The sequence below is a fragment of the Muntiacus reevesi genome, chromosome 3, assembly GCF_963930625.1.
Source record: "Muntiacus reevesi chromosome 3, mMunRee1.1, whole genome shotgun sequence".
In the NCBI taxonomy this organism is placed as follows: domain Eukaryota; kingdom Metazoa; phylum Chordata; class Mammalia; order Artiodactyla; family Cervidae; genus Muntiacus; species Muntiacus reevesi.
In genome coordinates, this window is record NC_089251.1 from 163518141 (window position 1) to 163541732 (window position 23592).

The 23592-nt window shown below is 55.5% G+C and overlaps 1 protein-coding gene across 1 annotated transcript in view; it reads right to left on the reverse strand.

Moving 5' to 3' along the window:
* Window positions 1-23592, reverse strand: part of IGF2R (insulin like growth factor 2 receptor) — a 101746-nt gene that overhangs the window by 37827 nt on the left and 40327 nt on the right. Inside the window, exons 8-21 of the mRNA XM_065931019.1 lie at window positions 21429-21591; window positions 21126-21297; window positions 20188-20291; window positions 14505-14669; window positions 11879-12019; window positions 10147-10290; window positions 8957-9094; window positions 8009-8156; window positions 7337-7514; window positions 6588-6703; window positions 6001-6169; window positions 4294-4473; window positions 1844-1945; window positions 580-681 (exon numbers count right to left, since the gene is read on the reverse strand). Coding sequence (XP_065787091.1) covers window positions 580-681; window positions 1844-1945; window positions 4294-4473; window positions 6001-6169; window positions 6588-6703; window positions 7337-7514; window positions 8009-8156; window positions 8957-9094; window positions 10147-10290; window positions 11879-12019; window positions 14505-14669; window positions 20188-20291; window positions 21126-21297; window positions 21429-21591 — 2022 coding nt within the window. The remainder of the gene's footprint in view (window positions 1-579; window positions 682-1843; window positions 1946-4293; window positions 4474-6000; window positions 6170-6587; window positions 6704-7336; window positions 7515-8008; window positions 8157-8956; window positions 9095-10146; window positions 10291-11878; window positions 12020-14504; window positions 14670-20187; window positions 20292-21125; window positions 21298-21428; window positions 21592-23592) is intronic.

A 23592-nucleotide genomic window follows, 5' to 3' on the forward strand; every position in this document is an offset into this window, starting at 1 on the left:
TTACCAGCTGAGCCACCAGGGAAGCCCTTAGCTTATAACGGAACACAGTAAGTGCAGTTTCTCCTCTTTGCTGCTCCAGACACACTGCCAGAGCCGCCCATGAAGGAAGGGCTGTCCGAAGATTCCGGAGCATGCCATCAGCCCGTCTCCCTTTTACAGGTGGGCATGATCACCATTTCCTCTTGACCAGGGGCTCAAAACCCCAGTGGGCATGAGAACCAGCCGGGGCCTTGTCAAAAGAGCCTGCTGGGTCCCACCCCCGAGACACTGCCCTGGCCACAAGTCCCCAGGCCACGTGCATGCTGCTGGCCAGGGACCACCACGCCAGACGCAGGGCCAGAACCAGGAGCAGCCAACGATGTTCTGTTCCTAGTTCCCACCTGCAGAGCAGGAGGGGCAAGGGTTTCACCTCATCTCCCCTTACACTTGGACTTCTTGCCTCCTCCTGGGTGAGGGCTGCCATCCATGCCCTCGGCAGCTCCTAAGGACACCTGCCTCCCCTGTCGCGAGATGAGGGTGAGCTCCACGCCTCCTCCCATCCTTCCAAGGCAAATCAAGAGTGCACCCTACAAGTCTTACCAGAAACGTCTTGCCGATGCCCAAGGCAACGTATCCTTGGGAGTTGTTCAGTGGGTTCAGATCAAACACGTACCCGCTGTTGGGGTCCCTGATGGAGCAGGCCTGCGGGAACGAAAGGGGCAAAGAGGCACATTCAAGCCCAGTCCCGGAGGACACGGCAGGGACAGAGCATCGCCCACGCCTGCCTGGCACTGACCCCGTCGGAGAAGCGGCCCCGGGCGAGCTCACAGCGCCTTGTGGAGCCGCGCCCGAGGCGCCCCAGGTGGGACAGCACCTCAGAGGTGCCGCCCTCACCTGAGCCCCCAAGACTGCTGCATTCACCCAAACAAGACCTCGGCTGAGCCCCAAAGAAAAGTGAGGAACCGTAAGTGAAGTGAAAGCCGCTCAGTCGAGTCCGACTCTTTGCAACCCCATGGATTATACAGTCCATGGAATTCTCCAGGCCAGAACACTGGAGTAGCCTTTCCCTTCTCCAGGGGATCTTCCTGACCCAGGAATCGAACCCAGGTCTCCCGCATTGCAGGAGGATTCTTCACCAACTGAGCTATCAGGGAAGCCCAAATCAGAGGCAGCCCCATGAGAGATCCACAAATAACTCCGTCTCTCCTCCTCATCTAGGAGGTGCAATGCGCCCCCTTCCCCGGGTCTTCTTCCCGCCCCGCCCACCCTACACAGAGAATGGCACAGTGGCTTCAGAAACCACTGCCGGTGGGCGGGGGCCGCGGGCTCCCACCCGCATCCTCCCAGAGCCCCACGAGCCTGGGACCCCGTGCTGGGCACATTCCTCTGGGTGAGCTCTGCCACCCGGAGGAGACCTGAAAAGGCAGGTGAGGACAGCGGGCAGGGCAGAGGCAGGGGCATGGCTGGCGTCAGAGCGTGAAAACCTCGAGCGACACGTGAGCCCACACGGGCCGTATCCTACGGCCAAGGGGGCGCCGACGTGTCCCGGGTGTGGCCGTTGTGTTAAATTAAGCCTCCAACCCGAGCGGCAGAGCGCCCCGGGGCCCCCAAGAGGCCAGGGGGACTGCGGGAGGGAGGGAGAGAGAGGGCGGAGGCTGGGAAACGGGGGAGCAGAAGGGAAGTCCTGGTTCTCATCCCAGGCCGGGAGGTGGGCCAGGGCAGAGGGCGGGGAACACGGGACCCCTTCCAAACGCCAGCTGTCCAGGCAGGGAGTAAGGCGAGGGAGGGAGGGAGGAGCGGGGCCGGGACGCTGGGCGGGAGGGGCCGGGGCAGCGCGGTCAGGGGCCTGGGACCGCACCCGTACCTGGTCTGTGTCCACGGTGACTCGGATGGGGCAGGCTGCCTCCGTGTTCCACAGGAAGCTGACCACGCACTCCCAGTTGAGAGAAAATATGGGATGGGTTTGCTGAAAGGCCAAATCCGGGATACAAGTCAACTCGAGGCCATGAAACACGCTCAAACCACCAGAACAGTAGGTGGATAACAAAGAACGAGTCCGTGGACTAACATACAGGGAGCAGGTGAGGAGCTTAACCTGCCTCATCTGATGACAACGTCATCCTTCCCACTAAGGAGACTGGTCTCTCTTACATGGGAATGCCGGTGAACCAACCTGGGGGGGTCCCACCAAGAGTAAATGGTAGAACTGGGACCCAAATCTGGGTCAGAGTCCGAGACTGTGCTTTTAAACACCATTCTCACCCAGAGCTGGGCCATAAAGAAAGCTGAGCACCGAAGAAGTGATGCTTTTGAACTGTGGTGTTGGAGAAGACTCTTGAGAGTCCCTTGGACTGCAAGGAGATCTAACCAGTTCATCCTAAAGGAGATCAGTCCTGGGTGTTCATTGGAAGGACTGATGTTGAAGCTGAAACGCCAATACTTTGGCCATCTGATGAAAAGATTGGAAAAGACCCTGATGCTGGGAAAGATTGAGGGCAGGAGGAGAAGTGGACGACAGAGAATGAGATGGTCGGATGGCATCACTGACTCAATGGACCTGAGTTTTAGTGAACTCCGGGAATTGGTGATGGACAGGGAGGCCTGGCCTGCTGTGGTCCACGGGGTCACAAAGAGTCGGACACGACTGAGCGTCTGAACTACACCCGGACACAGAACAGCGAGGCCCCCGGGCCGGGTGCGCACGGGCGCGGCCACGCGACTGCGATTCAGGCGAGGCTGGCCGATGGGGTGGGGTGTGCTCGACCGGCAGCCGCACCAGCTCCCACATGGGTACAGCCTCCACGGCCGGCCGGACACCAGGGGTGTGATGAGCACTTCCCCAGTGAGCCTCGGGGCGGGGCCTCCACCCGCCTTCTGTGACAGGTGAGGACACGGTGGCTGGGGGGGCACGGAGGAGCTGAGTAGCCCGCTCAGACGCGCGGAGGAAGGGGACACAGCCACTGGCCCCCACGCCTCCCCACCCTCTTAGCTGCGGCATCACCCACGGTGAACGGCAAACACGCCCGTCCCTGCGGGCCCACCACGTGGCTGTGAGAAGCCCCAGGGGAACTGCAGCACCCCCGGGGACGTGGCTCTCCATTTGCTCTGTGTGGTCTGGGCCCATGAAATGCACCAGGCCGTGGACCAGTGCTGAGGGATACGCTAACAGCGTGAAATCGCTGTGAAAACTGAAAAACACCATCCGAATAGGATGACACAGGGAAGCTGAAAAAATAAGGGTCTGAGAGGGCTTCCTGGAACTGTCCAGTATCTCCACCACAAAGAGATTCCAGAGAGGGGAAGGGAGGGGGACGAGGCCCAGCAGAGGGGACAGAGGGCCCCAGGGTGGGGTTCAGAGGGGCCCTGGAGGCGGCCAGCGAGGTCCCAGCTGCTCAGCCAGCATTCCTTCCTGGCGCTGAGAGCAGAACTCGGGAAGCCCAGCTCAGGCTTATCAGCGTGTGTTTATGGCTCAGCTATGCGACGCTTTGCTTGTACAAGCCTAGCTCGGCCCGTGAGCCTTTTCCTCCCCTTATCAGGCCAACTTTCTTAAGCTCTTAAGACGTGATCTCCTGGGGAAAAAATCGTGTGCTGGCAAAGGACAGAGAGAACTTGACATCTGTAAGATGACTTGGATGGAAGTGACGGAGCCCCCGCCTGCGAGGTGGAGTGGACACACTGGGCCAGTGACACGTCCACCAAAATGAAGGACCCAGCAACTGACCCTTACGGAGTGCCGCCAACCCTCGGAAATAATCTGTTTGACGATAAATGTGAACTCTATCATCCCCACTGCATGTCCATCGAAGAGCTTGGTGACTGCTCAAAAAACATGTGATGCAATTATAAATGTCAAACTCCAGGTTAAAAAATAAAAGCAGTTAGGTTTAGAATAACAGTGGACACGGTGGAAATGGACCCCGTGATGGATGCACAGCACTGTAACAGCATTAATGCCACTAAACTCTACGCCTAGAAATGGCTAAGACAGTAAATCCTGTGTTATACTGATGAATCTTCTACTACATTGGTTTTTAAAAACCAGCAGGGAGTGTATATAATGGGTGAAGTTAAGTGAGACAGAGAAAAAAAAATATCGTGAGACACCCCTTATATGCAGACAGACTCTAAAAAGAAACGACACAGTAAATGAACTTATAGTTACAAAAGAGAAATGGACTCGCAGACTTAAGAGAATGGCCCCGGCCTCCCCGAGTCTGTGGCACGCGGACCTCAAGCAGAACCAAGCAGGACCCACAGCCCGTGCAGAGACAGAGGAGCCCGAGCAAGCGAGGCCGGCGCTGCCCCACCCCTCACCAGGCTGCCGGTGGTGCAGACGAGGTGGATCCTGGTGGTGTAGGTGGTGCGTTTCTGGTCACTGGTGGTGCAGGCAGAGCCGTTGACGTACTCCAAGAGCAGACTGCCGCTGTCCTCCACCACGGGGCCCGTCTTCGCCACCCCCAGGTTGCTGATGGAGACGGTCTCAGAGAACGACCCCTGCGAACATGCGCGCTGTTAGCTTTCCCCCGAGAGAGGACAACTGCGTCCTTCGTCAGGGACACGGTGCGCGTTGCGCACGGCAGGTGGGTCCTACAGACTTGCCACCGATGCTGGATTAGCAAGTTCAGAACCACCATTCCTCCGCAGGAGGGAAACACAGACTGCCCTCGATACCCACAGGTTCTGCATCTGCAGAGTCAACCGACTGCAGAAGGAAAACACTCAGGGGAAAGAAATCCCAGAAAGCTCCAGAAAGCAAACCTTAAATTAGCCACCCGCGTCTACTAACACAGCACTTACACTGTGTCAAATACTGTAAGTAATCTGGAAAGAAAATTACGGGGTGGACGTGCACCCGGGGACGGGCAAACACTGACACTGCACATCACGGCCTTGCGCACCCTCGGGTTCTGGGTACCAGCCAGGATCCTAGAACCGATCCGCTCCCTGCACGCCGAGATACAACCTCTAGGGACATTTATCTCCCACAGACTACAATCATGAAACCTCAAAACCCTGGTAGGTCCTTTTTATTTCACAAAAGTGAAAACGAGGTTCAGACATGTTAAGCAACCTATCCAAGGCACTCCTCTCCCAGGCATTCGAGGAAGGACGAAGCCCGGTCCACGTGTGGCCAGGAGCCAAGAGCTTCTGGCACCGCACTGCCTGCCCCCCTCCAGCCTCCATCGTTTGGACGTCTGGGTGGCAGAACCAAGACAAAAATGCAGAGCCACGCCAGGCCACTCTGCACACGTCCACGACAGACCATGAGAGCACCCGGGCACTGATTTGGGGGTTACAAATGAACAGCGGCAAGTAGACAAGCTTGCAAATACAGAATCCGTGAATAATGAGAGGGGACTGTCCTTGGAGGCCACTGCTCCAACACAGAGCACACACGTGCCCAAGTGCACGCGAACACACCACCACACTCCACTCAGCCAGCAGGGTGCGCCCATCAGCTTCCCTGGAAACACCTCTGAGTGGCCGTTTAACGGACCCCAGGGAAAGTACATCCCCGACGAGCTGTTTACAAAGAAGCACACAGACGTCTTTATTTTAAGATGCACCATGTACACGGCACCCAGGGGAGCGCTGCCGAGGTTCTGGCAGCGGCTGCGTCCCATCGAATGACAGAGCGCAGCCTGCGCTCCGGGCAAGAAGGGCTGGCGCTCGGATCTGACAAGCAGGCGTCCCCCTCTAATCAGTCCAGAAGCAAGAGCTTTTGGAAGCTTAAACTCTCCTTGACAAACGTCTGCTGTTCAGAGTCACTTCCTCTGCCGAGAACCCTGAGCAGAGGCGGTCCCCCACACCCAGGGTTATCTGTTTTTTCATTTTAAATCTGAGTGATGACTCAAGTGTGATCGCATCTCTTGGGGGCGGGGGGGGGGGGGGGGGCAGGTGAGTTCACAGCGAGGCACCCCTTTCCATCTCAAGGGGCTTCTCAGCACGAGCTGGACCCACTCAGAGCCCCCCACTCTACCGCCAGGTCCCGGCTGGGGAGGGAGGGGTGCGCCGCCTCACCTGCTCGCCCTGGTACTTCATCTGACAGGCGGACGCGTAGCGGTCGCAGCCTGGCACCGGGTTGAGAGGGCGACACACGTTGAGGTAGTACTTGCGCCACGTGCTGCGTGCCCCGCCGTGGTCCAGGGAGTACCAGTTGCCCCCGGGACCGCCCTCGGATCTCGCTAGCCTGAAAGGTCAAGGGAAACGCATGCTTTTTCTAGCCGACAGCTTTCGGCCCGATGATTCATTGCTAAGTGGTTAGAGAAATAAGAAGGGAAGGTACGCTGCCTATCAAACCCCCAGAGGCCAACCCCCCTGCGTCTCCTCTCGAGCCTCACGAGACGCAGCCCTCTCTGCACACCTGGGACCACCTCCGCACCGACAGGCATCGCTCTGAACGGCGCAGCTGAAGACGGAGGTTTTTGGTGGGCAAACACTGGCTGATCCTGCAGAGGCTCCCAGGCCATTAGAATCCACGCTGCTTGGAGCTCCCCACCCTAGTCCTGCACCTCTCACCAGCTCAAGGACATGCCCACCGGCAGGGCCTAAGCAACCTCGGCCCTAGCTGGACAGGGCCAGGCCGAGGGCAGGCGGGCCCGCCTCACCTGGAGAGGTCGTACTGGTCCAGTGTGACGGGGTCGGTAACAACGCACTCCAGCGGCTCCTCCGGGCAGGCGTAACTGGTGTACCACCGGAAGTTGTATGTAGAGTTATCTTCCTCCTAATCTCAGGGCAAGGACAGGAACACGGGAGGGACAGCACAGAAGAGGACTCATTATACACAGCCAGCATTTTGAAAAAGGTGGGGCATTTCTTCCTAAGTAAGAATCAGAGGCAAGTTCATCTCCTTTGTCCATCCCCTCTCGTTCTATTAAAAGGAAGACTGCCCAGCAGCGAGTTAAGATGGAACCCTAGCCTCTGTTACGTGTGAACAAGGCAGCGCTGTTGATGTTTTTGTGTGGTTTGTACCCCAAACCAGCAGTGTCAGGGCTGTGACTGAGGGTGGGATGGCCCACTGTTGCTCAGAAAATATACACTGCCCGTGTCCCCTGGCAAATCTAAAAGGATTAATTAAAATCAAAGGAGCTGCGGCTGTGCCCAGGAAACCAGACTAATAATGGCTCTGCTTCTAAATAAAGGCCCCACGACAGACTCCTGGATAAGTCCCGGGAAGCCAGACAACGTGACGGCTTCTCCCTGGGGACCATCCCAGCTCATGTGTCACCTACATCAGAACCTCCCTCGCTCCAGAAAAGTCACGAGCCCCGTCTTCACCCACTTTCTTCTCCTCCCCTGCCTTTACGAGACTGACAACCTCGCCGAGCAGACGCACGTGTGCACCCGTGGCTCCCACCTGATATTCAGGGAAACCCACTCCAGCGTCTCGGTCACAGAGAAAGGTGATGAGCGTGGCCCTCGGCGTGCGCTTCTCGTTATTGTAGGGTGTGCCGTCCCTGTAGGTCAGCTGGATCATCCCGTCGTAATACGAAAGCTTAGCGTTGCTGCGTCCCAAGTTCCAAGCCTTCCTATCACTAAAAGAAGCCGAGCGTTTCTCAGGAAAGATAGCAGGACCAGCGCTGAGCGATGCTGGGGCGCTGAAGGAGGGGCACCGGGCCGCTGGGGGGGGTGGTTGCCAGGACCCGGCGGGAAGATCTCCATACAGTGGGTGCGGGAAGGTGAACCCACTCCCACGCCGGACCCGGATCCACCGTCAGCACCACCGCTTTAAGGCCCAGCTCCCTTCACCTAAGCTAACGCTGCACTGAACTTGGAGAAGCAGGGGCATAGATCCCCCAGGCGGCCGGGAAGCGCTGACTGCACAGCAGTGAAGGCCCCCCTCAACCCCGCACACCCACTTCCCATCCTGCCCCTCCTCTGGAAACTAAACGCCCTTAGTCCAGGCCCTCCTGAGGTTTAAAGGCGCGTCAGAGAAGGACATCGGCAGGTGGCAGACCTGTCCTGGAGGAGGACGTCTGCGCGCACGGGACACCGGAGGGAGCACCCGGATCGCAGAGCAGTCACTTGCCTTTTGGAGATCTGACAGGCGCCCGAGTCGGACGGGCAGACGCCCACGGACACTGGGCCGCACACGTTGATGTGGAACTCGTACCGGTCCGTCTCGACCCTGTAGGTGTCCTTCTTCTTCGTGAGAGGCGCCAAGTCAAAAGAAAACCCTAAGGAAGAAGCAAAAGCACCCCAGGCGGGTCAGAGCGTGGGGTGCAGGAGAGGCCGGCCTGGCCAGGACGGCCGTCACCGACCTCCCCCCGGGGACGGGCCTCCTCCTCCACCACCTCACCCCTTTCCGCCGTGTTCACCCAACACCCGAGTCAGAGCCCACAGTTCCTGGCTGAATGAACCACCGCTGTGTCAGAAGCGGGACCACAACCACGATACGATGACCTTGAAAAGGCTACAGTGGGTTTCACGGCCAGAAAGGCTCTCGGAACACCTTTTCAGACATGATTTATTTCCTGTGTTCCTTGGGTTTCGTGATCAGCAAACCCACTTCAACTATGAGTATCAGAGAGGTTTTTTTCATTATCTCAAATAAGCCTCAAAACACCAGGTTTTCAGGGTTCTGGTCAAACAGTATTAACATAAATTCTGAAGCAGGTTATCACCTCTGAAACACTCAATGAGAAAATGTTAGAAAACAAACAGGCTTTCTCTGGTGGCTCAGCGGTTAAGGATCTATCTGCCTGCTAATGCAGGAGACATGGGTTCGATCACTGATCTGGGAAGATCCCATGTGCTGTGTTGACAGCTAAGCCCGTGCTCCACAACTCCTGAAGCCCATGCCCCTAGACAGAGCCCACACTCCACAAGAGAAGCCACTGCAATGAGAAGCCCCCCACTCCCCCAAACCAGAGAAAAGCCTAAGTAGCAATGAAGATCCAGTGCAGCCAAAAAACAAACGCACGCCAGCTGAAGCGGTCCCAAGAGAGGCTGCCCCACAGGGCGCTCGGGCACGCACCTGCCTGGGAATCAAAGACGGTGCAGTTGTCGCCCTCGGTCCTGGAGAGCACGCAGGCCGCGGCCGTGTACCACTCAAACTCGTAGAAGCAGCCGTCAGCGCTGAAGGTTGTCAGCACCGGGGGACTTTCTAAATCACCTGTTGATGGGGGTACACAGACTGGTCACTGATCCGGTCTCGAGAAGCTTCCACGGTTCTCAAAGCAGCTCTGTAAATGCTGATCTGAGGTCGCTAGAGTGGTCACACCGGCAGGGACAGGACAAGGGTGGGGGTGAACTAGTGTTTAAAGGGGACACAGCTTCAGCTCGGGAGGATGAGCAAGTTCTGCAGATGGACGGTGGTGTAAACGTACTTAACGCACCATGTGAACGTTAGGTGCTTAACGCCACTGAACTACGGTTAAAGGGGCAAATTTCATCTTATGTGCGTTTTACAATTTCTTTACAATGGTAAACTTCATGTTATGTATATTTTACAATCTTAAAATTAAAAAAAATACTGTCCCCGGTCCTTGAACTTATCTCACAGCCGGGAATTTATCCAAAGGAAATCTTCCAACAGGAGGCAGCGGGGACATGTCACAGCACAATTAATGCTGGAAACATGTTATTAATCCAACAATAGAGAAAAAAATTGAGTAAAAATAGTAAAACCAAGCCAGGAGCAGCAAGGAAGTCCCGACAGATGATAAATGTGCCCAAGGCACAGAAGGGCAGTCACCGAATGACGTGTTTTGAGAAACATAAAAAATGTGCAGATGTATATATAGATCCTGACCTCTGCAAAACAATGTAAACCTATAAATAAAGGCAGATCAAGAAGAGTATTTATTGTGTGCCCGCTGAGGTCACGGACGATGTTTTGAGCCGCTCATGATGTTCCCCCTCTGGAGGAAGTCAGGGGGCCCCACGGTCGGCCGGCACCAGGCCTAAGGAAGAGGAAGCCGTGCCGAGAGCATAACTCATCTGGAAAATTGCAACATGACCCCCTCGGACACCATATGGTTTCTCCATCTCTGGGCCGGTTTGGGGTGGGGGTGATCGAATCCAGAGGGGCCACCACAATGCTTCTGGACCTCGGCGCTCTACCGCGTTGCCCCGGCGGCGGCCGGGGAGAAACACAGAAAACAGAGAACCCCAGGCAGGAGCCCAGGAGGCCCTGCGATTTTTGTGTTTGCTTTTTGTTCATACCTGGTTTGCACATGAGTGTTACATTTGTTACTATTTTCTGGCCACCACCACACTCATCACCATCTGAGTAAGAGAGATGAATATGTCCTTTCTCTCTGGTGGGAGAAGAAATAAATCTGCCCAAATTTTTACTTCCGTTCTTATCTAGAAAAGAGGGGAAAAAAGGGGGGAACAAAACAGAAGACGTGATCAAAAGGAGTTAACGACGCAGACGAGGAGGTACTGAGGGGGAGCCAAGACCCCCAGGTGGGCGCTGGCCCCTTCCCCGACCAAGCGAGCCTGCTCAGGACGGTCAGGGGGTCTCTAGACCTGAGTGACACATCTGACCGAGCAGGGGCGGCCTTGCTGAGGACCCCGAGGGCGCCTCCAGGAGGGGGAAAGTGCGAGAGTGACTCACAGCATCCTTCAGGGGCAGGGGAGGCAGACAGAAGCAGGAATGCCTGTCATGAGATCCCAGAAAATAACACCGTTCCCCCATTTAGGGGGGCCTCAGCTGCCCTGAGGCACAAGGTCATCTGAAACCGAGGGGGTAGCATTTGTCCCGTGACCAAAGCAGAAACTAAATCTGTTCAGGGGCCCAAGCAGGTGACCATTCAATTCTTGGTTCAGTGACTTTTACGATAAAGCACTGAAACTCTTGTCTCAAGTCCTTTCTTAAATAAAGGCAGGGACACGGCTGCTTAAAAAGACACACCGCCAATTCTGAAGCCTGGGATAATTTCTAAAATCCAACCTGGATTTTATATTTAAATTCACAATCCCTTATAACTCTACTCACTGCTCTGTGGGGACCTGAACGGGAAGGAAATCCAAAAAAGAGGGGACACATGTATACGTGTGGTTGATTCCCATTGCTGATCAGCAGAAACAAACTCAACACTGTAAAACAACTGTGTGTGTGAGTCGCTCAGTCATGTCTGCCTCTCTGCGACCCCGTGGACTGCAGCCCGCCAGGCTCCTCTGGCCATGGGATTCTCCAGGCCAGAATACTGGGGTGGGTAGCTGTTCCCTTTTCCAGGGGATCGTCCTGACCCACGGATTGAACCCAAGTCTCCTGCATTGCAGGCAGATTCTTTACCACCTAAGCTACCAAGGAACCAAAAAGCATCTGTACTCCAATAAAAAATTAATTAAAAAGTTAACAATTCACAATCGCTTATCTAATGCTTGCAAAACAGATTCCAGTTATTCTGCCTGTCGCCTTCCAGGTGAGTCTTAAGTAACATGTTTAAACACTTATATCCAATTGAGAAGCTGCGGCCAACACAGTTAAAAGCCAAGGGAACTCAAAGGGTCCGTCCACTTCTCTCATGTAAGATTCCAAGAGTCCCCTTCCCCGGAAGCCATAATTCTTGAACAATTCCAGGCAGTACGGCCGTTAACAAATCAAAATCAGTTTTTTTATACAAGCACTGGCAGTTCTCTTCCTCGGGTTACAAGGTGAAAAGATAACCAAGTATTTTCCCACATGCTTCTTCCTGTCTCTAGTGAGCCCACATCAGAAGGCTTCCGCCTGCTTCAAGACGCCTGAGTGCCCCAGTTCCCTACATCTGAGTCATTAACTCTCCTTTCCCTCCCATCCTTTATGCACTGAACCCAGAGAGAGGAGGCTGTGATGAACCACAGGAAGCTCGTCTTCATTCCCTCCAGGCTGCATGCAGGCCGGCCCCGCCTGCTTCGGGCCAGCACCGCCTGCAAGCGGGGGCGAGGCTCACCGCGGGGCACCACTCACCCACGGCACACGCGGCCGCGTCTTCGGGGCAGCCCCGAGCCTGGCCTGTCTGCAGGACCCTGTGGCAGATGTTAATGAAGTAATGCTGCTTTTCTGTTTCGCTCTGACTGCCATCCACGGCTTCCCAATTTTGTTCCAGTTCTGTAACCGACAAGAAAAAAAAAAAAGCTTTTTTCTAAGCCCTAGGCAGTGATTGCTTTCTTGTGTGAGTCACACCATAGACAGTGATGAAGCGGAAGGTAAAGGCCCGTGATCACTAAACAACAGGCTCTCACAATCTGGACCCGGGCAGGCTGGAGGCACAGACGTGGGACGGGGGGTGGGGGTCGTGAATCTCAGGCTTGTTTTGAACATGACTGTAGACAGTAACAAACCAGCCCCAAACAGCTCCTCAGAAGCGGCGGCTTACCGGCGCGGCCTGAGGATTAAACAGCAGAAGTTCTCCCAAGCCCCAGAGTCTGAAATCAAAAAAACTGAAAAGCAGAGCCCGGCGCCAGCCCTGGGACCTGGCAGGCGCAGGCCACTGGTGACGCATCTGCCTCAAGACCGCAGATAAGGCAGACTCGGCCTGGGGCTTAGCACTCGGGGCCCCCAGAAGATAAACAAGACACGGGGGGCCCCTGAACTCAAAACCGTTCACGACCCAGTCATGTTTGAACAGAAAACATCCACAGAGGGAGAAGCAGCGGGGGCTGAGAGCAGAGAGCAAGTCAAAGGCGGACAGGCCCCAAATAGCCCCCGCGGACATGACTGAGGATCGGGAGGGAAGAAGGCCGTGCACACGGAGATGATGCTCCTGCCCAGACTGGAGTCGGGGGCTCACGGTGGAAACCCCCCAGCAGTGGGAGCACACCCCGCTCACTACACAGGGCCGTCTGCAACCGGAAGGACCACTTGCTAAACAAGGACACACACAGTTCTGAAAGCTGTGGTGGGAGGGTTGAGGGGCCTTCAGGCAGGACGGCGTCTAACTACCAGGGAAGGACTTTAGCTCTCACTTCACAGCATCTTAATTATCTTGGTGCAAAGGCTACACAAAAAAACCCCTGGTCCCACAGAACCAGTTCAGTCCAGTTCAGTCGCTCAGTCGTGTCCAACTCTTTGCAACCCCATGGACAGCAGCACGCCAGGGCCTCCCTGTCCACCACCAGCTCCCGGAGTTTACTCAAACTCATGTCCATTGAGTCGTTGATGCCATCCAACCATCTCATCCTGTCGTCCCCTTCTCCTCCCGCCTTCAATCTTTCCCAGCATCAGGGTCTTTTCAAATGAGTCAGTTCTTTGCATTAGGTGGCCAAAGGATTGGAGTTTCAGTTTCAACGTCAGTCCTTCCAAAGAATATTCAGGACTGATTATTCACGAGGACTGATTATTCACAGAACCAGAGACGGGGGCCAAAGTCAGCTGAGCTTGAACGCATCTCTGCATCCTGCAGAGGCCTTAGGCTGAGCCTTGGACAGAGGGATTGTTACCAAAAAAAAAAAAAAAAGGAAAGTGAAGAGAGGAATTGGAAAGCAGCACTCAGTTCACGGTGAGGAAAAACCGGGGAGGAGGAGGTGGGCAAGCTGCTCGAGTCAACGCAGCTGGACGCGGCCGCAGAGGCCTCCCACCCCGGTGAGCAGAGGGAGAGCCCTGCCCGCTCGGCAGACAGAAGGCCGGTCTCTCCGCCAGCCCACAGAAGGGAACCAGGGCCCCAGGCCCACGGCACAGAGGTGCCGAACCACAGGAACACCGAGATGCTGACTCCCCGGGGAATCCACTGCCTGAAGCATCTGTGATGGGGCTCGTGTTCCAAGACTGGCACCCCCAGCGGAGGGATCCTCCTTCTGTGAAACGGCCCTAAGCAGTCGGGGCTCAGAGCACATGAGCCATCGCTCCCAGAGCAGCTGCTGATTATGCGACTTCAGGCCGCTCTGCCTGTCGCATGTGCTTTTCCACAAGACAGAGGCGGCTCTGCTGGTGCTGTGCTGAGTCGCCCAGTCGTGTCCGACTCTTTGCCACCCGTGGACTGTAGCCCGCCGGGCTCCTCTGTCCATGGGGATTCTCCATGCAAGAATACTGGAGTGGGTTGTCATGGCCTTCTCCAGCGGGATCTTCCCGACCCAGGGATGGAACCCACGTCTCTTAGGTCTCCTGCACGGGCAGCTGGGTTCCTTACCACTAGCACCACCTGGGAAGCCACATGCTGGCTGCAGGTATTCAACACAACTGGATATATGTATACACCGTGAAATGACCACCTCAGTAGTGTAAACATTCATCACAAGAGCTAGCAGTTTCTATGTGTGTGGTGAGAATTTTTAAGACCTATCTTCTCAGCAACAAGAGTTTTAAAAAAAAAAAAAAGAAAAGAAAAGTTTCTAATCACAAAGCCCAGGGCCTGGCACGCGGAAGGCACTTGGTCGTTTTTTTCACTGGACTGTGATAAGAGGAGCCCAAGGCTCTCCAACTGGGAACAGTAACGCGGAACTCAGATCCAGATATCTCACCTCCCGAGTCAGTGTCGTCTCTGATAATTCACGCTGCTCCGTGAGAAGGGAGGACAGGCTGGGATACGATCGGTTGACAGAGAGAACAGTGACAGCACTCCCCACCGTGCTGCTGGGGAGGGAGGTGAGCCTCCTACCTGAGTGCCGGGCCAGCGCCGACAGGTCAAAGCGCTGTTTCCCGTCGGAGACGCCGCACAGCAGGGCCTCCTTCTCGTGCACGCACGCGTACTTGGTGTCCCATGTGAAGAAGTAGGTGCAGTCCACCTCCCCGGTGAACACAGGAGCCCCTCTGCCGTTGTTACCTGTGTTGGGTCGAAAGGGAGACAGTGCGCACGATGTGAGCGGCGCCAGGACGGCCCAACAGCATGCAGGACGGGACCCCCGGGGCAGGCTGCAGACCAAGAAGCTCAGGGCTCAGGGCCTAGAGGCCAGAGGGCCCCCAGACCAGAGCATTTCGATCAGAAACCTCACGGGACGGCCCTGTGCCCCTTTCATCTCAGCCGGATGCTCTCAACAGGACAGCAGTGTTTTCAATGGGTGTGAGCCCCCGGGAAGTGCTAGGCAGCTCATGGCCTGCGGTCAGCTTCCCACAGGCTCATAAACACCCTTTAAATCAGACCAGGGAGTCACTCCATTTCCAGGACCGTCAAGGTCTTAACGATGTGCCTGTGAGCAGAACAGGTCCCCAGGGACTCGTCCCTGAAGTGAGCGGAGAAGAGAGATAAGGTCTGATACGGTCTGGGTCTCCTTCCACCCCCAGCCGAAGGGCGCTCAGGTCCAGGAACCTCACTCCCAGAGGGGCCAGCATCCCAGATCCCGGGGACTCGGGCACGTGTGGGTCTCTAACACTGTCCTCCAATCCATCAGCCCTCCCTGTAAGCCAGTTTCCCTGGTCCACGTAGCCTGGGATTCTGCAAACTCTGTTGACTTTTCCCCAACGAGAAATTCTATCCCCTTGCCTTTCCGAGCTAGTGTGCCGCTGGCACGCCAGCCCGTTTTCCACCCTTGATGGTTTAATAATCCTCCTCTGGACCTCCTGCACGACTTGCCTCTCTCAAGGTTTAGTGCCCTGAAGAGAACAATGTTCTAACAAAAAGGGAGATAATATTTTGCAGCAAGGGTGAACACTGTTTCAGAGGCAACTTCTGTTAAATCTGCAATAATATAAACATCGCAATTGTAACACCAGCAACAGTGGCTAGCTGCACACGGAGCTCAAGCCAAGGTGGGCAGGGAGCTAAACCCGGCGTTCGCCGCGCGACTGGATGGCAAACAATGTGCTCTGTCTGCGTTAAGTGCTTTGCATCCATTCGAGGATTTCATCCCTTCACGCCCTGTGGCATGGGGACAGTCTTAGCCCCGTTCTGGAGATGCAGGAGGGCTAAGTAGTTTGCCTATGGCTTCACAGCTAGAAAGCCAAAAATCAAACCCAGACGGTCTGGCCCCAGAGCCAGACTCAGAACCACAAGTACTTCCCTGTGCTACTGTGGGTTTTTTCTTTCTTCTGTTTTTCAGATTTTTTTTTTTTTTTTGGAGTACCCTAAGCTGTTCTCCCTAAGATCCGGTGCCCCCAACCTCCTTACCAACAACACACAGCTGGGACGACGATGCCCCCCAGGTTGGAGCAGTGAAGCTCCTCCAGCTCTCAACGCCCGCCCCCCATCCACCCACAAGGTTCACATTACTCCCCGCTGGATCAGTATTTCATCAGTATTTCACGAATCAGAAAAGATTTGTGTTTCCTGAAAACCTGAGGCATTCGGAGTATTTCTCTTTTACCAGGTAACTTCACAGACGATTAAATACCAATAGTACTGTGAATGGTTCTAGGATCATCCTCCCTTAGGAGCTAGGTTTGCATCTGAAATGCCTTAATGATCCACAGGGAGAGTCCATTTTAAGTAAAATTTAAATAACCACCGGCCTGCCCGCCCCCGACCTGCATTCTTATTTAACTCCTTGGAGAACTTTTGGAAAATAGAAAACTAAGACTCCTCACTACCAAGCTATGTTGCTTTTATTTTCTGTTTGGTTGGTTTTAGGTTCAAACACATAAAACTAGGTTCATTCTTACAATCCTTATACAGCTATTACAAACAAGTCGAATAATTTTAAAAATTAAAATAAATGACTTGTTCATTCAGACCACATGGCTTTTTAAAAACACAATGGCCTTGCCTCCAGGACTGCTATCCTATCCTACGGTTTCCACCCAGCAGCGGGATCAGGGTGACTTTCTGTCATCTCTCCATCAGTGCTCTCCACGCAATTCCGAAAGCTTCCTGGGTGTCCCAGCTGCACAGGTTCCTTCCCAGCACACCCTTTATGGGATGTGGCCTCCACAACCAGCTGGAGGCGAAGCGGACTCTTCCCTCTGTAGCCGGGGGCCGCCCCATCCCCCCCTGCCCCGACAAGAGACGGAGCTGCCCACTCGCCAGACCGGTTCAACCTTCTCTCCAGGCAACCACATTTCCTGCCTCCCTGACTTTGAAGTTGGGTCACTTCTCTTAGTTCTGGCCCATTAAAAAATAAAAAAACCTGCAGCTCCCATTCTGTGAGGAGTCCTGAGGCCAGGTCCACAGACAACAGCAATACAGGGTGCAAAACGCACTTGTCTCCAAGTGACTGCACAGGGCAGAGCCCCCGAGAGCTACACAGAAACTAAGTCTTCAGTGTGATAACTGGTCACGTGGATTTGTGGATGGTGTTTTACTAGCCCAGGCTAACATAACTCCTCCCTGCAAAATAGTCTAATGTCCCTATTTGACAGGATCACCAATAATAAGACCTATTACATCAAACAAGATGCTAAGTTATTGAAACAAATGGTAAAGAAAACACATCGAGGATAAAGGAAGTAAACTTGTGCACCTCTGTGTCTTGAAAAGCAGGAAACCCTAGACTCATAAGCCTAAATAATTCCTGGAAATCCAAGTTGAACTATAAACCACCCTTCACAAGATTCCGTGACCAATTAACACCCATTCAAACATGCAAAAAATACATTATTACATGTACCCAATAGACACGAATCCACTAAGGACTTCCCTTCTCTAAGCTCTCTAAACATAAACTCAAATAAAGCAACAATGAAATAATTTCATACTACACACAGTAGAGTACATATAGTTAGCTCCAAATTACAGAGCTGGAAGGAGCCTTAAATATTTCATAATGCAACTCCAGCCTGAAAGAGGCTCAAAGTCTCCCACAAAAACATCTAACGGTCTCTGGGTCGGGTCTCTGTGTCACCAGTCACAAGGAAATGAGCCTAGGAAGACACGTGTCTTCAGGACCAGAGCATTGTCGTTCACTTTGTCAGCTCTTTGGCACCAAGGTTACATGAAGGAATGTCTTCTCTTGGAGTCGGGGTGCAGGGTTACGATCCATCGCTGATGAGATGGAGCGTATAAACATGGAGCAAATTTGGTAAAACATTAATGACTGTTTAGCCTGAGGGGTAGGCATGTAAGTTTTCATCGTAATGTTCCTTCTACTTATAGATTCGAAAACTTTCCTAACAAAAAGGAAAAAAAAAAAAAAAAAAACGAATGACCTCTAACCGTTCTTCCAGTCTCCAGCCCACTTGGGCTCTCCAGCTTCCTGGCACAACTCCCGGGTCTTTCCTGGGAGTCCCTGACCAGGGGCCCTCCTCAACATCCTCCTGCGGTCTTCGGGGGCGATCATTCAATCCTCCCAACGTGCCCAGATGAGATCAGCGCATTCCCGACCACCTCGGCCAAGTCATTAATAAAAAGCGCAGACGGAGCGCGGCCGGAGGAGGCAGCGACGGGGCGGAGGGGGCCCCGGCCCACACAGGGCGCCCGGCCGGCCGGGGTGGGGGCAGGCCGCCAGAGGGTCTGGGCAGGGGGCTCGGGGGCAAGGAGGAGGCTGCCTCTCCCAGGGGGCCCAGGCGGAGAGGAAGGGGTGGACTTTGCAGAGGGCCTCCTGAAGACCCAGAGGAGCTAGGGATGACGGCAGAGGGATGGAGAACCCGGGGAGGGCTGTGGGGCCTTCCAGTGGGAGGGAGACAGATCCAGAGGCCGCACCCAAGCCAGATGTGTGTCCCACCCCCACCCTCACCCCCACCCAGCCCCTGCGCGCTGGTTTCCAGACAGAGTCCAGACCCTCCACAGGACACACGAGATCCCCACAGTGCTCTACACTCTACTTAGCCAGGGTTGGGGCCTTCAGCTCTGACCTGCGCGCAGCTACCCCAAGCCCACCTCTGCATGAGCTGCTCCTCCTGCCGTGAGCATCAGCCCCCTCGGCCCCCGTCTTTGGAGTCTGGCTCACCGCCACCTCACTGTCCCATAGGCCTCACCCAGGCAGCACCTCCTTGTCCTCAGGGGGACCCAGATACCAGCCCACTGACCCTGGGGCCTTCCTCCCGACACAGGCCCCCAGCGACAGGCCGTGCGGGCGCCCCGACCCCGCCCGCATCAGCCCGCACTGTGGTCCCCAGCGCCCTTCTCCCCAACTCTGGTCTGCACACGCCCAGAGCTCTCAGCCATCAAGGTGTCCCCAGGCCTCGCAGACAGGAATCAATAAAACGTGTTCCATGAAACAGAACACGACTCCAACGTGGAGACCAGGACACGCGTGGGGGGCGAGGGGGCTGACAGACCACAGGCAGGGCCGTGAACCACGGGGGCGGCGGCGAGTGGCGACGGGAACCGAGGGGCACCCTGACGCCCTCCCACCTGCTTCACGCCAGGTGAGTCTCTGCTTGCACCCCGGGGGCAAGTCACCCCCTCTCCTGCCCCCATTCACCTTCAGACACCTGCCTCTAAAGCTCGGCTCCTGCCACGCACGGCTGCCTCTCCCAGACCCCCGGGAAATCACGTAGGAACCTGCCCCGGGACCAGAAGGTTAAAACTCTTCCATGGGAACGTACAAAACAAACAGAGGGAGGAACCAGGGGCCCCTCGGGGTGGAGGGATGGGGCGAGCCGGCCGGCTGTGCGGACAGGGCCGGACTCGGGCGGTTCCCAGACTGCAGCTCTGGGCTGAGGCCCGGCCGGCATGCAGAGAAGCGGGGGGAAGGGGAGTCACCGTTTGGGGGGCCCTGGAGGGGATGGCTCTCTGATGAGGGGGAGACCCCCATCACCTCTCAACAGACCCCAACCGCGCGGAGGATCGCTAGAGTGGGAACAGACGTGCCAGTGGCATGGTGGCCTCGAGGGGGTTCTCAGCCGCTTAGAAAAGACTCAGTGTGTTAGTCGCTCAGTCCTGCCCGACTCTGCGACCCCATGGACTGTAGCCCGCCAGGCTCCTCTGTCCACGGGCTTCTCCAGGCAAGGATACTGGAGTGGGCTGCCATTCCCTTCTCCAGGGGATCTTCCCAACCCGGGGATGGAACCCGGGTCTCTGGCATTGCAGGCTGACTCTTTACCAGCTGAGCCTCCAGGGAAGCCCACCTACTCCACTTAAAGCCACCCTGTGGCCTCTTGGAATCCCCGGAATCCAACCTCGATAGCAGGGCGACCGCTGCAGAAAGTTTGACCTAGAAACTCGATTCCTGGAAGCAGACTTGTTGAGCAGCCCAGCCCGCTGGCTCCATCCACACCCCAGTGAGAGCTGAACGCGGGACAGGAAGGCTTTCCCAGCAAGCCCAGTGCCAGGCCCACTCCCAGAACAAACAGAAAATGGAAACAGGATGTGTGTGTCCACCGTTGGCGGTGGTGGGTGGGGGGGGGGGTCCTCCTGCCCGCTACCACAGACGGGGCCTTGTGGGGCCCTGTCTACAGGAGAAGGTCTGACGGCCCCTGCCAGCCCTCTGCTTCCATGGACCCGGCTCACCGTCTCCAAGCGCACTCACCTGCTGTGTGATTGCACTCGAAGCTGATGACGCTCATCCGCTGGAAGCCGGAGCTGCACTCTTCGCCTCCGGAATAGATCAAGGTGAGATCTCCATCCGAGTACCTAGGTTATTGTAACATACACACACGTTTGGTAGAACCAAGAAAGAAACTTGAACGTCTAAAGCATTGCTATGGTAAGACTTTCGCACACCGTCCACAGATCAGCACAGACACAGACAGCTGGGGACACGCTCCCGCCGTCTGCGGCAGGACAGTCCAGAGGAAAAGAGCTCAAATGGATGCACTTGTTATCCTCTCACTTCAAAGTGATAACTGGCTAAAAGAGAGCAGATGGTTCTGCTGGAAGCATGAGGACTCTGCTGCTCTCATTCTGGGGTTCTGTACAAAGTAACTTATGCCCAAGAAGGTACAGCTCTGCCAGCAACTGCCACAGAAAGTCTGACAGAGGGACCCCGGATGACAATTTCAGAGAACTAACGCTTTGATAAAAGCTTTTGTGAAGGTTAATTCCTGACTTCAGGGGTCAGGAGAATTGTACTGAATGCATTCTCCTGGTTGTTCAACACTTGGGTGTGAAGCCAATGGTGCTTCAGATTTCTCAAACCGCCAGAGAAAAATCAAAACTTCTAAGGAACGTAAGTTGTAAAACGCAAAAGCCATGTCAACTAATCAAGTAACTCTGCCACAGTATGGTTCCCTACAGACAACAGATGATAAAGCAAACCGTACCAACAGAAGCACTTGTATTGTAAAGCTAGGAAAAACAGCCACCTGAGTCAGCGACAAACGGCACTTGCCTGACTCAAGCAGGAAAAAAAATGCCAGCGTAGCTGACTTCCCTGCGGAAAACGGAAGCAGAGGGCAGGCAGGGGAGTGTTAGGCTTCAAAGGGACACACAGGACGCCCTTAAGAGTCACGCGGGGGTCGTACACACCGGAGGGTCAGGTTCTCGGGTCTCCCGGCCGCTTTGACTTGGGTGGAATCTGCCTTTTTCACTTGGCACACCGCAGCATCTTTCTTATTACAGATGGGCACTTGGCTTCCTCCACAGATGCTCAAATAATACGTATACTCGTCCGCCTCTGAGGTGTAGTATGAGTCTGAGGCTGAGGAAAGTGGGGAGACACACGAGAAGGGGTTTTGCAACGCGCACACGCGTGGGAGAGCCACAGAGCCTCCCGTCTGACTTGCAGCACCCGCCCCGGGCCCCGCCCCAGCCCCCAGGGCCCCCGCTCACCTCCCACCCGGCTCAGCGGCTGGAGGTTGACGGCCACGTCGTGCTGCGCGCTGCTCAGGGTGCAGTTCCGGCTTTCCAGGTAATCCCTGTGGCAGGCATACTCGGTGATCCACTCGATCTCAAAGCGGCAGTTGGATTTCGCCGTGAGCTTGGGAATGGTGCCCTGCCGCGAAACCAGAGGAAAGGGGACAAAGATTCGTTTCATTCACGTGGCTCAAATGCAGTTTCTCTGCTTCTAGAAATGCTCAAGGGCGTGCTGCCGGGTTCTGACATTGTTCTCGTTCTGGTACCACCATGGCCCTTAACGGATTGCGATGATTTGACTTATAACAACTCTGCTTCCTCGCAGCTTTTCCGGTCCCTTCCAGAGTCACACGCAAACCTCAGCCTGGGAGCCCGCCCTGAACGCGGTCCCCCTGGCCCACCATGCCCCTGGAGAGCAGTCACAACGTGCGAAGGGCCGCGGTCTCTTCACTCCTTTCGGTCACAGGTGCCACTCAGCCTGTGCCAGATGGACCCCCGCCCCCAGGGGGTGGAAATCACTGCATCTGTGCGCACCTCGGGAGACAGCCCCTAGCCCCTCCTAGGATGTCTATGGGGGAGGTGGTCCCTAGCCCCCTCTTATGACTGTCCACAGGGGAGATGGTCCCTAGACCCCTCCTAGGAATGTCCATCAGGGAGACGGTCCCTAGCCCCTCCTAGGAATGTCCATGGGGGAGGTGGTCCCTAGACCCCTCTTATGAAAGTCCATGGGAGAGATGATCCCTAGCCCTTCCTAGGAATGTCCATGGGGGAGACAGTCCCTAGACTCCTCTTATGGATGTCCACAGGGGAGACGGTCCCTAGCCCCCTCTTATGGATGTCCACGGGGTAGATGGTTCCTAGAGCCCTCTTATGAAAGTCCATGGGGGAGATGGTCCCTAGATCCCTGTTATGAATGTCCACAGGGGAGACAGGCCCTAGCCCCTCTTAGGAATGTCCACAGGGTCTTGGGCAGGCTTCACTCGTACTCAAATCAGTTTTGCTCCCGGGTGAGGCCAGGCTGTCACCTCCCCCAAGCCCACCCTCTGGGAAGGGTGCTGAGGAGTAAGTCACCGTTCACAGGGACGCGATGCCACGCTTCTGGCCGTCCCTGGGGGAGCGGTCCTCTCCCCGGTCCCAGCATCAGATGCAGCCGTGCTGCCTCTGGGCACCTCACGCTGCCAACATTTACCGAGCACCTGCTGCGTGCCAGGCATGGGACCGAGAGCCAGCTTCACAACCATGTGGTTAGCAAGTTGCAGAGGTCCAAGTCCAGCCCCGACCGCTTACTCGAAAAATCGATGCCCTAACTAACGCCTTGGCTGAGGGCAGCCTGACAAACAAACAGAGACGTGGGCTGAGCGAGGGCAGCCGGATGCCCAAGGCCGTGTGGGGCGTGACCCCACGTACGTGGGAGGTCAGGAAAGGCAGAGGCCAAGGGGCAGAGCGGGGGCTCGCGGCAGCGGCCAGGGCTGGGTGAGCAGGGGGTGATGGTGGCTGGCGCAAGGCTTCTCTGGGCGATGGAAAAGTTCTGAGGCGATAATTGTGCAATTCGGTTAGTGCTCTAATAACCATTAAACTGCACTTACGCTGGGTGAATTTTTACAGTATGTAAATTCAAGTAAAGCTTTCTAAAAGATTTATGTGACAAGGTGAACGTTTTACTAAAGTTCCAGCTCCTAAAAGCATTTAATGAGCCGATGAAAATGCTTCAATAAACCTCCTAAGTATGAAAGGCCCCAGGCCTAAGTCACCCAAGCTCTGCCCAGGCGACAGTCAGGCTAGACACAGAACCTCATAAGCTTCAGGGAGGACACACCAGCCTCAACCGCCTCGCGTCCCATGGAGAAGGGAGGGGAACTCCCCACCGTCTCCCTTGTGAGAGTGTAGAATGGAGCTCACTGGATACAGCACAGATCAGAGGGGAAATGCTGAGACCACTGCCGGCTTAGAGCATCTCACGGGCTCCCTAATTCTGATTCCCACTTGTAGGATGCAAGGAAGAAATACACAAATACATGCCCAAAAAAAGTATAAATGACACTCCTCACGATCACCTTCAGGACCAGTGTCGGCTACTGGCCCACCGGGTCTTGGCTGAGTTGACACCACACAGCCCCGGAAGTTTGGCTGGACCCTCACT